This window comes from Balaenoptera musculus, chromosome 13 (assembly GCF_009873245.2).
Source record: "Balaenoptera musculus isolate JJ_BM4_2016_0621 chromosome 13, mBalMus1.pri.v3, whole genome shotgun sequence".
Taxonomy (NCBI): Eukaryota; Metazoa; Chordata; class Mammalia; order Artiodactyla; family Balaenopteridae; genus Balaenoptera; species Balaenoptera musculus.
The window spans coordinates 27,546,889-27,562,562 of NC_045797.1; the positions used below are offsets into that span (position 1 = coordinate 27,546,889).

At 46.5% G+C, this 15,674-nt stretch overlaps 1 protein-coding gene across 2 annotated transcripts in view; it reads left to right on the top strand.

Annotated features, from left to right (window-relative positions):
• Positions 1–15,674, top strand: part of SFXN5 (sideroflexin 5) — a 114,990-nt gene that overhangs the window by 46,478 nt on the left and 52,838 nt on the right. For both annotated transcript variants that reach the window (XM_036873539.1, XM_036873540.1), the window contains exons 7-9: positions 11,510–11,563; positions 12,572–12,628; positions 13,973–14,038. In XM_036873539.1, coding sequence (XP_036729434.1) covers positions 11,510–11,563; positions 12,572–12,628; positions 13,973–14,038 — 177 coding nt within the window. The remainder of the gene's footprint in view (positions 1–11,509; positions 11,564–12,571; positions 12,629–13,972; positions 14,039–15,674) is intronic.

Sequence of the window (15,674 nt, forward strand, 5' to 3'; positions counted from 1 at the left end):
AGAGAGAAGGCAATGGAATCTAGCAGAACAGGAGGTGCTTCATTTGTATCTGTTATGTTTCATCTTTTAAAAAGATAAAATTTTCACAAAAATTTGACAAAATGATAAGATTTGGCAGTATGTGGATATTCATTGTAGTATCCTCTAGACTTCTCTGTATGCTTGCAATGTTTCATTTTATACATATATTTTAAATATATATCAACATGTATAGGGAATATCATTCTCATCACTATCCTTTTGTAGTTTCCCTGAAACTTCTACATTGTTCTGAAATATTCTGAGAAAGTATTATGTTTCCCCCACTGTAATTGTGTGCGTTTAATTTCCTTGCATTTCTTATAGTTTTTGCTGTATATATTTCAGTGCAGTGGGGTTTGGTGTGTTCATGACATTTTTATCTTCTTGATGTTATAATCTCCACCTTCCCACCTCTCTCTCTTTCTTTCTTTCACACACACACACACACGAAATATCCCTGTTTCACTGAATATTGTTGTCTTGAATTCTATTTCATCTCATATTAATATTTCTATTCCCATTTTGTTTATTTGCCTTGTAAATTATTGCCTACACATTTATATCAGAGTGATATTTAATTTCTGTGTATATGTCACTCGTAGACAAAATTGAGCTGAATTCTACTTTTCTTTACCCAGTTTGAGAAACTCTGTCTTTAACTTTAATAATTAATGGAACCCATTCATATTTATTCTGCCACTGGTTATTGTGAGCACTTATCCCAGCCATCAAGTAGTTTGTTTGTTGGTTTTCTTATCAAGTTTGTTATTGTTTCCATTTATTTTCCTGATTTGTACTAGAGTGGTAATTTTCATTGGTCCTTTTGATTTCTTAAGTAGTTTGGAAGGGGAGCATCTAATCCTCTCTAATTACCATTCTCCTATAATATTTTATGGAGAGATTTCGCTGTATCTACCTTATCAATATCAATAATTGAATAGTAAATAGGACCTCCCCAACCCTACCCATAAAGGAAGAGACTTTTAGCATACCGTTTTACCCTACTCTCTACTCTACCATTTCACCCATACACACCTGTCAAGATTTTGGAAATAATCTGGAATCTCACCAGTTTTTTGAATCCTTGCTTAACACCTATATTAAACTTCACAATTTTTTAGGCTTTTCGTGTGTGTGTGTGTTCTCTGTGTTTTGCTAGAGTACTTCTTTGAATAATATTGAGTGTGTGGGCAATACTTTCTGAGTCCTTGCATATCTGAAATGACGTTTTTTCCCTCTTATACATGAACAATAGTTGGCCTGATTCTCTTTTTCTTTATGGGTAAACCTCCCCCATTCCCTTTGGGATCTTTTGGTATTTTTTCTCTTTATCTTTGGAGTGCAGAAATATCCTTAGGATTAAAAAAAAACTCCATGTATTTTATAAAATTATACAAGTAATACATGAATATGTTCTTTGGAATTCAAAAATATCACCAAGAATTTTTTTAAAGAATATTTTTAAAGTTATACAAGTAATGCATGAATATGTTCTCTCAGCTCAGAATTCAAACAATGAAAAAAAAAAAAAAAGAAGTAAAGTTCCTCCGACGACCCTCAACTCCAAATCTACTCCTAGAAGTAACCTCTGTGAGAAGTCTGGTGTGAACTTTCAGGTTTTTTTCTAGGAATTTGCAAAGATATGAATCATCACTAAAAATTTGTTTTTAGATAGATATATTTTATAAGTAAAAATACACTTATTTATCTGCAAATAGCTTAATTACACTTAGCAGTTTGCCTACATAAGGATCCCCTCCCTCCCTTCCTCCCTCCCTCCCTTCCTTCCTTCCTTCCCTCCTTTCTTAGTTTTTCCTGCTGAGTAGCATTCTCTCCCATAGTGATGGATTTAGATTGTTTCTGATTATTTGCTATTAGAAATAACAGTGCTGTGAAAAATCCTTATAAAGTTCTTTTTGCACAAGTATGATGATTTCTTAAGGGCCCATTCCAGAAACTGAGTTTGCTGTGTAAAAGGCAATGCACATTTCCCTGAACACCAAAAAGATCTCACTTCTTTTCATATATTTATTGGCTATTTACATTTCCTCTTCCGTGAATTAGCTGTTAACATTCTTTGTCCATTCTTCCATTTGCTGTATTTTCCTAATTGATTTGTAAGCATTCCTTATATATTTCGGATATTAATCCTTTGAATTATATATATTGCAGATCTCTCTCCCAGCTGTTCTTCCTTTACTCTCTGGTATCTTTGTTGTAGAAAAGTTTTAAATATTAATTTTTAAAATATAATGATCTTTCCTTGGATTGAGTTTTGAGTCTTGTCCCCACTTCTCACCTCCATCTCCTTTATTAAAATAACTAGATTTGTGAGATTTGTGTCCGGGAATCAGTTCTTAGATGTATCTATCAATTCTTCTGTTTTCATTTTCTAATTTATTCATTTTTGCTCTTGTTTTTATAATATCCACTTTTCCTCTTTGATTTGTTTGTGGCTGGTTTTTTAATCTTTTGCCTTGAATTTATTCTTATTTATTCTCATTCTTTCCTTCTAATGAAGCTGTTTAGGGCTCTGAATTTGCTTCTGAGTATATCGAATACTTGGTTATGTTTAATACGTTTTCATATATAGTGATCTATGTTTTTATTTTCTAAATAAGTTTGAAATTATACCTTTGAATCCTCTTTAGTCTGTTAGATAGTCAGAAGAATGCATTTTAAATTCCAAATGACTGGGTTTTAAAAGGATATATTCTTTTTTTATTATTTTCTAGTTTATCTCATTTTCAGAGAGAGTGACCGCTACAATTTTGCCATTTGAGATTTATTATGGTTTTCTTTGTAGCATAGTATATGATTATATCAGTTAGGAGTAGGACCACTTGTATATAACAAAAAGTTCAAAATAACAGTAACTTAAACAAAATAATTTATTTCTCTCTCATACCAAAGAATTTTGGTGGTAGGCAGATCCCCACAGTCATCAGGAATCCAGGCTTCCATTTTTCTACACCATTCTCAGTGCTGCCTTCTAGTGTCAGTCACCTCATAGCCCAGAATGGCTGCTGAAGTTCCAGTCATCACAGCCACATCCCAGGGAGGAGAAAGAAGGGAGAAGTAAAAGGATGTACCTCCTAGCTGAGTCATTCCCCTTTAAGTAGTCTTCTTCAAAGCATCACAGAACAGTTCTGTTTATATTGCATGTAGAACTTAGCTGGATATATAGTCAATCCCTAATTATAGGGATTCTGTTAGTGAGAAAGAAGTGAAGAATAGCTATAGGTAGGCAAACAAGAATCTGCCATAGTAATTTTAATAAATATTCCATCAATGCTTAAAAATAAAAAGATATATCTTTTGGCAGTATCATCTCTCCCAAGCCAGAGAAGTTGAGTTTGGGGCTTATTCCTCATAAGAGGCCAACTGGACCCTTTCAAAATTAATGGCTGCCATCAACTGGGATAAACTAGCTAACCCAAGGGATGCCAGCACTGTGTCTAGTTCACAGGTGTTATTGAGGACACCCCATATTTTTCCACTCTCTCCTCTTCGTAAGACAAATCAATCACTTCAGGGTCACTATGGCCTTCTAGGCATCATGGGAACTTGGGTGCTGATCCACTCCCGTGTTGTTCAGGGGTTTACTGCTGAAGTAGACGCTGTGAATGTCCTATCAGGACCAGTCCTCTCCCAGCCTGGAGCAAACATCCCTCAGTGGATAAATGTGTAGAATGTGAGAATAGGAATCCCGGGAATCTGAGATCCTGTATGAACACTTGACTGAAGCAAATGGGCAGCATGACCTGGGATGGCCTCAGTGGCAGCCAGAGCCAAAATGACAGGCTCACCTAGCCTCACTTCCTAGCCCCGAATAGTTGTATTCCAGGATTCAGAACAGCTGGGCCAGAGGCCAGGTCCCAAGAGGAGCCACTGGTCGTGGAGAACCTGTAGCCTTCCATCCAGGCACTTTGACGTGGATAAGCAATGTGAGGACTCGTTGGTCCCACTCCCTCCCGGGGCCACTGCCTCGCCCAGTAAGGAGGGAGCACTGTGGCTGTCCCGGCACTTCCACCCGAGGCCTGGCTCCCACCAGCCACATCAGCTCCCCTAAGACCCTGCTGTCGCCGGGTAGCGCTGAACATCTCAGCAAACGCCTGGTCTGAAGGCGAGTGAAGGTTCCAGTCCATGCCTTAGGGAAGCCCCTGCTGCGATAGAATGGGTAAGAAATATACACATGCAGAAACCACTAAAATGCTTACCAAAATAGAAATGGGGTGCCAGCGAATGTGCTAGAACTGGGTCCCTGAGTGATAAAGGGAAGGAGTGAGTAAGGCTGGCAGGTGCCTCGACTAAGATGCTTCTGGAAGCAACATCTAAACTGCCTCCTGCCCAGGTGAGCATCCCTGACTTGACCCCCCACGCTGTTGTCACCTTGCCTGAGAGTAACCCCGCCCCTACCCTGCTCACTCCCAGAGCTCAGGAGAAACGAGCTGGTTTTTTCCCAGAAGCTGGTGCCAGTTTAGTCAGCAGATTTCACAGATCTACTGGCACCCATGTAGTGTCTTATTTTAAGCTTAACATTTGAAGATGGAAACTTTTCCCCCTTTGATGTGTGGCAAAGAGATCCCAATTTATACATAAGCATGGCGGCTAAAGCCAGTGCACCACCAAGGCTGTTCCCGAGGCTGGTGCAGTTCATGGCTCCCCTTTTTCAGGTACCTCCCCAGAAGAACCCCACCAACCGTGGTCACTTCTTATAATTGGCATCTCAGTTCCCACGTTTCCACTGAGAGGTGTGCAGCCCTGTCCTCTCCGGGCATGTGTGGCTGGGGAGAGGTGGGGCCAGGGTCCTGGCCCCCATCCCGTCCTCTCTGCGTTTCCCCAGCTGCCAGCCTTTACCCTTGGCTCCCATAATGTCTCAGGGCAGGGAGCTGGGTTTCTCTTGTGGGCTTGAGGTTCTCCCAGGTGACATCGTGCCTCCCCTCTCAGGCCTGAGCTCCCTGGCGCTGCTGTCTTCCTCTCCCCTCCCCCTGTCATTCTGGAAGTCTCAGAACTCAAGGCCAGAACCCCCCTATCCAGCTGGGAGACTGAGGAGGGCAGGCCGGGAGCATCCTGTCAGTGAGTCCAGAGGCCTCGGGTTATGTCCAAACCAGGTTTCTGTCTTGGGACATTTGGAGCTTGGACTCTACTCTGAACCCTCTCATTTTAACACTGCAGATGATCGTGTGGACTTAGAAACCCCATTTCTCCAAAAGTGCTGGTGTAAGTCAAGTCATCTCTGCGGGGAGGAAGGGTGGACCATGGAGGGTTCACTTATGTGAGGATTTGGCTGAGTCCCAGGGCCTTTCTGACACCTTCCAACCCTCCTCGTCCCAGACTCGGATACCAGTCATTTTGGCTTAATTTATACCATCCAAGAGTTGTTGCTCATTAAGCTGGAATTGCCAGTCAGGGACAAACATTCATTTGACAAAAGATATTTTCTTTAACTGGTTGGGATCCTTTAAATAGCAGCACCCCTAATGCACCGAAGTGTTACTTTTCAGATCATTAGCTATATAAATCAGAAGGTGGAGACAAAGTAGAAGGAAAAAACAGGCAAATTGTTGAGTTCTGGGGCCCATGGAAGGTCTTTTGCAAAGTAAGAGGAACATTTTAGAATTGAGTGAGTCAGTGTGGAGGAAAAGGGTATGATGCCAAAGGACTGTTGCTTCGCCAGCAAGGACTCCCAGGTATTTGAGAAGTGAATGTCATATGGTCTCACCCCTCTGAAGCTTCTGGAAGCTCTCAAGGAAGATAGAATTTAAACAGATATTTACTACTGAGATGAATACTGCAAAGAAGGCAGGCAGGGTGCTGAGAGAGCATATAATCTAACATCATGTTGAGGGCCAGGGAAGGCTTCCTGGAGGAAGTGACAACTAAGCTGAAACCTGGAGGATGAGGAGGGATTAGCCAAATGGAGATGGGGTGGAGGGTGGGAGGACCAGTTATTTCTGCCATTATTTTGCCAAGCAAGGCGATTCTGTGCCCTGTGGTCTTCCTCTGACTTAAGTTTCACCACCCAGTTGTTTTGGCACACACACTGTTTCCCCTCTGGATTTTTAAAATACTTTTAAAAAGTCTTCTTTTCTTATCGCTAAGTCACTTTCTTATGGGGTAGGGGGTTGCTCAGTTCTGAGTCCCAATATCACAGTGCACAGAATTGTGACCAGAGGCCTTGCTTCCTTGTCCTTGTCGTCAACTGTTCGTGTCCCAGTTCTGGCCAAGTAGATTGAGATATTTGGTGGTGCCTCTCTCTCACACTGAGACCTCATCTCTCTGCAGAGGTTAGAACACTCTGACAGCGGAGGCCTGAAGTGAAGATGTGAGTTTTCTTGTGAGCCAGTTGCCATATGGGTGCAGTTGGCCCCATTCCTGATTCTGTCCTGAGACGAGGCTCAAACACAAACTTCCCTTCTTCCTGGACTAGCCAGGGAGGCCGCAGAGTTGGGCCAATGGTCACCAGGTGAAGTGGGTAGATAAGCTAGGCTGCTCAGGAACCAGTATCACTAGGGAAGATATAATTCAAGGTGCATTAGTAATGGTAAAAAATTTTTCTCAGGGAGGATAGCATATTCACTCTTCATATGTAGTAATCCCTGTATCAATCAGCTCTTGCTACTATAGTGCTGTGTAACAAACATCCACAAAATTTCAGTGGCAGCCATAAGCATTCATTCTTAGGGATCTGCAGTTACCCAGGGTTTGGCTGATCTAGACTGGGCTTGACTGAGGCAGTTTTGCTTCTCACTGCAGGTCTGGGGTCAACTGGGAGTCAGCTCACCCAGGCTGGACTCTGCTCCTCACATCTTATCCTCGGATGAGGACACTAGTCAGGACATGTCTCCTCTTGGCAATGTTAGGAGCACAGAGGGCCAGCAGAAACATATGAGGCCTCTGAGGTCTGGGCTTAGAACTGGCACACTGCCACTTGCTCCCACATGCCATTGGCCAAAACAAGTCATATGGCCAAGCAACACCAAGAGCATGGAAACGAATTCCTCCCCTGGCATGGGTATGGATGCAGGGAGGAGTGAAGAATTGGGACCAAAACTCAATCTGCCCCCCTCTCCAAAGGCCAATAGCCTCATGCAATCAGACTTTAATAAAAGGACGAAGAAAGAGATGGGTGACGGTGGTCATTGTCACAATCCATCATGGATCTTTTCTCTAGCCGAGAATGAATTAATGTTCTTAATAATGAATTAGCAATGTTCTTCCAGTGTGTGGTGTGGGCCCAGCTTTGTGCTGAGTGCTTTGGGGGACATCAGAGAGAAAAGCCCTAATTCTACCATCAGGAACTCACTATCCTTTATGGGATAAGCCTTGTGTTCAAAGACAAGACTGGGGCTAAATGATGCTCAATTGTGAATGTAGACTGTGGAGTTCAGAGAAATGAGAGACCAGCAAAGACTAGAAAAGAATGAGATAGAAGGAAAGGAACGATACTAACATTTAACAACACCTAGTGAGCACGTGCTGCGTGCCAGACACTGTGCCAAATTCTTTCCACGCCTTACTTCCTCTCTTGATCATCCGGAGAGGTACCAGGATTGTCCCCATTTAACAGATGAAGAAACAGAGGCACAAAGAACTCAAGTAACTTGTGTGTGGTCACACAGCCGGTAAGTACTAGAACCAGGATTTGAGTCCAGCTCCTCCCACCACCAGAGCCTGAGCGTTGATCGTCAGGGCCCATGGCCGGCCACCCAAGGGGAAGGGGAACCAAAGGCAGACAGATGTGCGGAGAGGACAGCTGCCGGGGGTGGGAGCTGTGGAGGGGACCCCAGTCGTGTTATGAACTATAAATGGGAGCAAAGATAGGATGTGCGATTTGGCCGAGGCCCTGCAGCAAGATAGGGTGCAGGCTGGGCTGGGAATTCTGGCTGTTGGCTCTCCTTCTACGTTCCCTGGTCCCAGCCGCTTTCTGGGCTCTCTCCACCCGCCACGCGGCCACGCCTGAAGCGTCTCCTTGGAAGAGGTGCAATCCACTGGCATTGAAGCCGGCGGACTGGCTCCCTCTCTCTGTTCATCTCTTTCCTCCTTTCCCCTGCCACGTTCTGGAAAGGGCAGCGTGAGGGAATGTGGGCAGGTTGCAGCAGAGATATACATCTGAGAACTGAAGGAACATTTATTTTTAATTTAGACTTAAAAAGAAAAAAGGAAATTATAAAATATCTGCTCTTGCTCCTGGGATTGTGCAGATGGTGCTGCGTGTTGCCTAATAGGGAATGGGGCTGGCACCTGCGTGCTCGTGGCCCCACCAGCCTGACTGTAGGACCTGGAAGGCAGGATCCCTGTTCCTCTTGCCTCAGCCTCAGATGGCTCCCTGGGACCCCATTTGGCCAATGTGGCATGGTGGTCCGCTGCCTTCTCACCTCACCTTCCCCGGACTCCCGTCTGCTGATTTCCTTAAGAACCTCCTTCAATGAAGCCAGTCTCTCAGCTGTTCCTGCTCCCACGAGCACACACGTGCACACCTCAGCTCCATCCTATCGCCTCCTTTGGCAGATAGCCAGACCTCTCCCTTCCTGAACTCCTGCTTGGATGTTAGAATTTATCAATTTTACACACATCCAGATACCTGTTTAAAGCATCTTGTCATTTTCATGCCCAGGAGTTATAAAGGGCATTCTCATACATGTTCCTGTTTGGTCCTTGTGTTTATTGTGGTTAGATGCTATATATTCATCTCTTCTGGTAATCTCCACTGGGAGCGGTATGGGACTCAGTGCATAGAAGATGCTTGAAAATGGGCATAGAATGTGACTCTTCTTTTGTATTCAGGCAGGTGATCTGGAGAAGGAGCCCCTAAAATCAGAGAGTTGGGGCCCCCAAGCCAGGAATCAGGAGACCTGACTCTTTCTCTAGCTTTCTTTAAAGCCTTGGGCAGATCACTGAATTTCTCTAGTCTCTGTTGCCCCATTTGCAAAGTATAGAAAGTAATCTCTATTTTGTCTGAGCCCCAGAGTTTTTTTTTTTTTTTTTTAGGGCATTATCATTTCTTTTTTTTTTTTTTTTAACATCTTTATTGGAGTACAATTGCTTTACAATGGTGTGTTAGTTTCTGCTTTATAACAAAGTGAATCAGCCCCAGAGTTGTAATAAGGATCATGGCAAATGACATAAGGAGAAGTGCTTAGCAAAATCAATCAGTCAATTCATCTCTTTAAGAAAGCATGCGGAGTCAGAGGTGCCCAACATGGACATCAGGCCCGTGTTTGGGCAGAAGTTAGGGACAGGAGGCTGGTCAGGTTGGCCAACAAGGTGAAAAACTCACTGGTTACACTTTGTGTGTGTGTGTGTGTGTGTGTATTGCATAGCCTGGGTATTAGTTTGGTTTAGTTTAGGGCTACGGTTTGTTCTGAAAAAAACTTGATATCACATAAAAAAATGCATGCCACAAGAAAAAACAAGTAAGATGACCTGGCCTGGGCATCTTGACAGTCAGTGCAAAGAGGGACACAGTTGAGTGCCCAGTGTTTGCAAGACAGATGCAAACCAGATGTTCAGAAGTATAAATTTCTGATCCTGAGGCCAGAAAAATTTCCTCCACGTGGATTCATGATGGGGTCCAACGTAATGAGCAGGGAGTGTCCTGGACAATGGCTGTCTGGTAAATACGAGTCCCATGGGCCACATCTTATGACGGTCCTGGTGACCCAAGCACTGTTCAGGGGGCGCAAAGGGGATTGAGGGGGAGAATACAATGTAGTTCATAACACACCAGTGTTATATAAACCAACGGATTAGGGGGAATGATGTGCTGAGTTCCCAACCGTGGAAAACAGCTTTTATTTCCTCAGGCTTTGTGAGGCAGTCAGACATGCACATGTGTATACATACATCCACATGCATGCAAATGCACACACACAAATTCAAACACACACTCGCAGGCTCATGCTGTCTGTTCCCAGCTTTAGGCCTCTCTAGGCTCAGCTTCCTCTCTATGGTCTGGCTCCTGACTGGGGCGCTAGGATGAGGCCCTGGGTCCCCTGGGGTTACTTCTTGGCAGGACTGGTGGGAAAATTCCCTTTATAGACGATGGGACCATCTGTATTGACTTCACACCTACTACCTGGAACCTGAGAATAGAATTTAAACAGAGACAGGACCTCCAAGGTCAACCTCTTCGCTCTATAGGGGAGAAAGCTAGAACCCCAAAGGGGCATGTCTTCTGCTGGAGATCACACAGGGATGGAGCCTAGGCTAAGACCCAAGGTCTCCTGATTCTCACTCCAGCACTCTAAGCTGTCATTGCAAAGAAAAATCAAGTTGGGAAGAAGAATATCATAAGGTAATTCTTCATTGGACTATGGAATGGATTTACATTATGTAATTTTATTCAAACTGATATGGGCCAATAAATATAACTGTGTGTGTGTGTGTTCGCTGTTTTAAAACATTTTAATGTTTAAAACATGATTTACTAATGCTGCTAAGGATGTCTAGAGTTTGATTTACTGCATAGAATTGAATGTTTACACATTCCTTACAGAAATTCTTGCCAAAGAGCCATTTTATCTACAAGAATAATAAGTCAATATGTGGATGGCTGTGCACATTTTTTCCATATACAGCAGCACTTGGTAGATGTTATTTTGCACACAAGCACTCAAAAGGTAAATTTGAGAGACACACATGGATCCCCAAAGTCTAAGATTTGGTCAGTGTCAAGATCAGGCAATTAATCTTGACTTAAACCAAAAAAACAAAGTCACTGAGTCTAGGTCTTAGGTGATATTTGGGCTTTGGGACTAATGGATCCACACTTATGTAACCAGACTTGGTCATATGTGTGTATTTGTTCATTCATTCGCACATTCAGCAAATACTTATTAGACATCTATGTTTCATTCAATAGCTTAAACATAGTGTAGGTGTTGCTTCATGGGGGCCCAGAGATAATATATAAATTTCCCTACTTGTCTTTGTAAAGCACTTAAGGCCTTTGAAATGATTCTTATTGAATCCTCACAGAAATCCTATTGGATGGCTAGGGTGTGAAAGAGCCGGGTTAGCTGGGTGGAAGTAAAGGCGTTCCTTTTGTTTGCTGGTTTGTTTTTATTGTTCCCCTGCCCACCAATTACGAAAATATGCATGTCCACTGTTAAAAAGAACACAGAAATATTCAAGAAGAATGTGAGAAAGTACCATGTTACCCGACCTCCAGGGACATCTACCTGCTGTGCTACAGATTTTTTTCATGCCTGGAGATATGTATATGTATGTGTGTTTGTGTATGTGGATATATCTGGTGAGATTTTTTTTTCTTTATAAAAATGGGATTATGTTGTCATATAATTCTGCAACCAAGTTTTTTCATCGTACATCATCTCACTGTGGGCAGTAGTTTGAATATACTTATCATACACATCAGTTTGTACAGATCCAGCTCACTTTTGTTCGTGGCTGTGTCATTTTTCTTTGCAAAAGCGTAGGGCGTTTCTTTTGCCTTCTTCAGCCTTTTCTCTCTCTCTCATAGGTGGTTGGTCTTCTCTTGCCCAATCAGACATTGGCGTCCACTGTCTTCTGGCAGGTAACAGTTTCCGTGCAAGCAGAGGACTCCTGAAGGGGGCACCCAACAAGTGCTGGTTGGAACACCCTGCCCCAGTGTCTCCTCTCCATCCAGGCCCCTCGGGGAAAGTCACCCCACTTCCTACTCCTCCCTAGCCCAGAAGCCACTGGGAGAAACCCCAGGACTTTGGGCCTGCAGCCCAAGTCTTGGGCCATTACAGGTGCTCTGACTTTTGCACAGAGGTGATGAGGGCTGGCGGGTGCCCTCACCTGGATGCTTGTCCCATGGCCAGTGACCTTGAGCCCTACAGCCTCATTTTGACATCAGACTTACCCAGATCTGTGGGGAAGGTAATCCACCCCCAACTCCAAGGTAGTGAGGTGGGTGAAAAAGCATCACGGACCCTGGTCTCTGCCCTTGGAGACAGTCTGGGGCATGGCTCTCTGAAAACAGTAGAAGCTCGGTATGTATCTATGTAGAGAGAGAGGGGCAGGAAGAAAAAGCTGTCTGTCTTCAGGAGAAAATGTCAGAGTCTTCCTGAAAAAAAAAGCTCCTGATAGTGTCTGTGTCTGGGCTCTGCGGGTGGTGTAGGGCACTGGGCTGGGGTATTTTGAAAGAGGCTCAGAGCTGTCGGGCATTCCAGGGGCTTAATGACTGGCTTCTGTCCAGTCATTAATATAAAAAGGGTGATGTGGCAAAGGCAGTGGGGCCCATCTGGGGCAGTGAACACCAGAATTTTGGGAGAGGTGGCCATCTCTGGACTGAGATGGGTAGCTGGCCTGGGTGGGACCAGTGTCTTGGTTTGCCAGGAACTGAGGGGTTTCCCAGGACCGGGGCCTTTCAGTGCTAGAACTGCACCGTCCTGGCGAACCAGGACGGCTGCTCGCGCTAACTCAGGGGATGGATGGAACTACCGTGAACTACACACCCGTGTCTTTCTGGAGGGGTGTGGCCTCCCAGGTCCAGGCCTGCTTCCAGGGAGGTGACCACACCTTTCCTGACTTCTCCTCTCCCCCCATTGCCTTTCAGTGGCTGAACCAGAGCCACAACGCTTGTGTCAACTACGCAAACCGGAACGCTACGAAGGTGAGCATTGCAGACCACCACCCGGTGTCAGGCTTCAGGCTGGGGTGACCCTCTCCCTCACTACACTGTGGCATGCCACCATCAGGGCTTCTCCTCTGGGTTTTACTGCCAGGCCTTCAGGAGGGGCCCCGCTGGGGAGGGGCTGCTCACGTGAAGTGACGGAGGCCCAGGACGTGGGAGTGTGGCACACGCGGCCGAAGGGATGAGCTCCGCTGGCTTCAGAATTCTCCTTGGGCAGCGCTTATACCCAGATCTTGGATCAGGACAGCATCAGCCACGTGGGGACTGACTTCCTCTAAACTTCCTCCAAGCTTGCCTGGAAGCTGCCTCAGTGCCCCGGGATTGTCGGCTGCAAAGCTAAAGGGCTGCTCTTGAGGGTGAGGGGTCTGAGAGGACTGGCACGTCCTCCCCCAGAGTCCCCTGCGCTCCTGGGACGAGCTCACAGTGGAGGTCCAGCCACCCTTCTCTTCTCTAGGAAGCGGCTGGGCCCCTGCTTCGCTGGCAAGGCTGCCTTTCCCCTTGGTCCATTCTCCCACATTTCCGTCCAAAGGCAGCAGAGCAGAGGAATCTAGTTCCCCTTGGGGGGCTGTCAGTTTGGGGAGGAGAGGGTCTGGACATTTATAACTTTGGTGGGGAGTGATAGGGGAGTTATGAGCTGTCCTGGATGGTAGGAACTTCAGGGCCTGATACTCTGAGGACCTTCCCCCTCCTCCCATCTAAACCTTCGACCCATGCCTTGCTCATGCTTCACACACACACATCTCTGCTTAGATGGCTCCCGTTCACCTTAAACCAAATACCTCCAGAGTTGCTGTCGTAGTTCCTCAGATCTTCCTTAATTTTCCGTGTTGCAACTTGGGATCCATTTTCCCGTAGAAATATTTAGCAACTGTCTCCTACTGGCCTGGAAGCCCTGCATGGGAGAACCAGCCAGGCTGTGGCCACCTTGACACTGCCATGTCCCCCGAGAAAATGCTCTGGGTGCCAAACAGCCCACTTGCAACATTTAGCCTTCCTAAACTGGATCTGCTCGCCCCAGCCGTAAACGGCCCACTTTGGCCCTTGCTATTTTCTACCCGCAGCCAGCAGTGTCTGCCAAGGGCCTTTCTAGAGCAGGGCAGAAGACCCGTCGGCGTCTCCCTGGACATAGCTGCCCCGTGTTTCCATGTGCGGAGCTGCGTTGAGGGAGGCCTGGATCCCTTTGGCTTCCAGAGGCCTTCCTCCTTGCCTGCCCCTCCAGGCTGGGGGGCAGGATTGCCTCTTGCTGGTTGGGGCCGTTTGCAAGGGTGGAGGGTGGGAGCTTGGGACACCCAGTGGACCTGAAATTCTGTCTCTGTCTTCCAGCCTTCACCTGCATCCAAGTTCATCCAGGGCTACCTGGGAGCTGTCATCAGTGCCGTCTCCATCGCTGTGAGTAACCCCACACTCCCCGCCCCCTGGGCGTCCTCTCCATCCTGCTGCTCTGTGACTGCCCCACCCAGCATCTCGGGCCAGACCTTATCTGAGGGTCAGGGCTGGGCAAGGGGCATGGGAGACAGGGTTTCTGGGTGGGGGCCATCAGGGCCGTCTTCCTAGGCAGAGAAGAGTAGACCCTGGTGACGCTTTCATAGAGGGAGAGCACAGGCCAGTGCTCCAGGTTTGGGAGAGCAGGCGGGGAGGTGAGGCAGTGCCCGTGGGCCACGCGAAGGGCTGCACACTCCAGCCGGGGGCAGGATGTCTGCCCTAGAGGGGCCCGTGTTTACCCGGCACCCTCCTCAGAGGAGCTGGTCTTCATGCAGCCGATGCAGGAGTGGAGGGGCTCTTGATCCATCCCCAAGGTTGGCCCAAATGTCAGCTCCTCTTTGCCCTTTGCCTGAGTTCCCTGGGTCCCTTCTTGGTGGCCTCAGTCATGTGGTCACATGTCTAAGCCTTCCTGGAGTCCTGTGAATTCCTCAAGACAGGGGCAATAGGCTCATTTTGAATCCCACAGGGTTTTGAGAATATAGCAGCTACTAAGTAGGGGAGGTTTATAGCCTGACTGTGTGAGGGTGTAAGAATGTATCCCAGGTGACACAGCAAGGGGCCTGGGCCAGAGCCAGAGGAGAAGCCCAAGCTCCCGAGACCTTGGCATGTTCATCCCACCCTGTACCTCCATCTGGTCCTCTCTCCATCCTGGCTGGGTGGTCTCCTATAGCCCACTCCAGAGGTCAAAAGTCCCCTCACAACTTCATTACACGATAAATACATGTAATTGGTGAGAAAAGTAATTAGGAAATACAAATTAAAAAAACATTCACATTTAATAAAAAATTCACATCTAATAATCTTTTTGTAAAACCCACTTTCTCATCTTTCCCATGTCATTAAATAAACGTTGTAGTTGTTCACGCCTGTGTACTAACACATTGTACCTACTGTGTACCATCGTTTATTTCACTGCTCTCCTAAGACAGGGATTTGGGGCTGTTCTGAGATGGCCTCGTTTACTCTGCTCCCATGTGGACCAGGTTCACTTCCAAACAGCTGTTAGGTGGTGGGGTCCCCACTTCATGCCCAAGATCACTCTCCTTCCCTGAATCCTTATGTCTTACCCCAAGCATGAAGCCAGAATTGCCAAATCTATTTAGATCGCTCATCAAGAGACTGCTAACCCCACCCTGGTGGTCCTGCAACCCAGCATGAGACTTCATTTGAGGGTCATACAAACTGGGGATCTCTGATTCTGGGGGGGTGCTGGCCAGCATCAGGGGCTCTTGTGAGAGAGGAGAAAGGCTCTGTCGCCTCCTTCCTGCTCCTTATGACAAGAGGAGCCCATCACTTTGCCTAGTTTAGCAGCTTGAAAATCCCATGTTCCTTCTTGGAGATTTAAGGGATGGTGTGGAGGAGCTGGGAGGAGGAAGGCCCACGGGGAGAATCCCGAGCGGCCTTGGCTCGGACGCGCTCGAGTGGAGGGGAGGACCGTCCTGCTGGGACATCCTCCTCCTGCAGGCCTGGGGCTGCGGGGACACGGCTTCCTCCCAGGGCCCCGGGCTCTCTGCGTCCGCAGTCCTCACTGCCCCACCCTTGC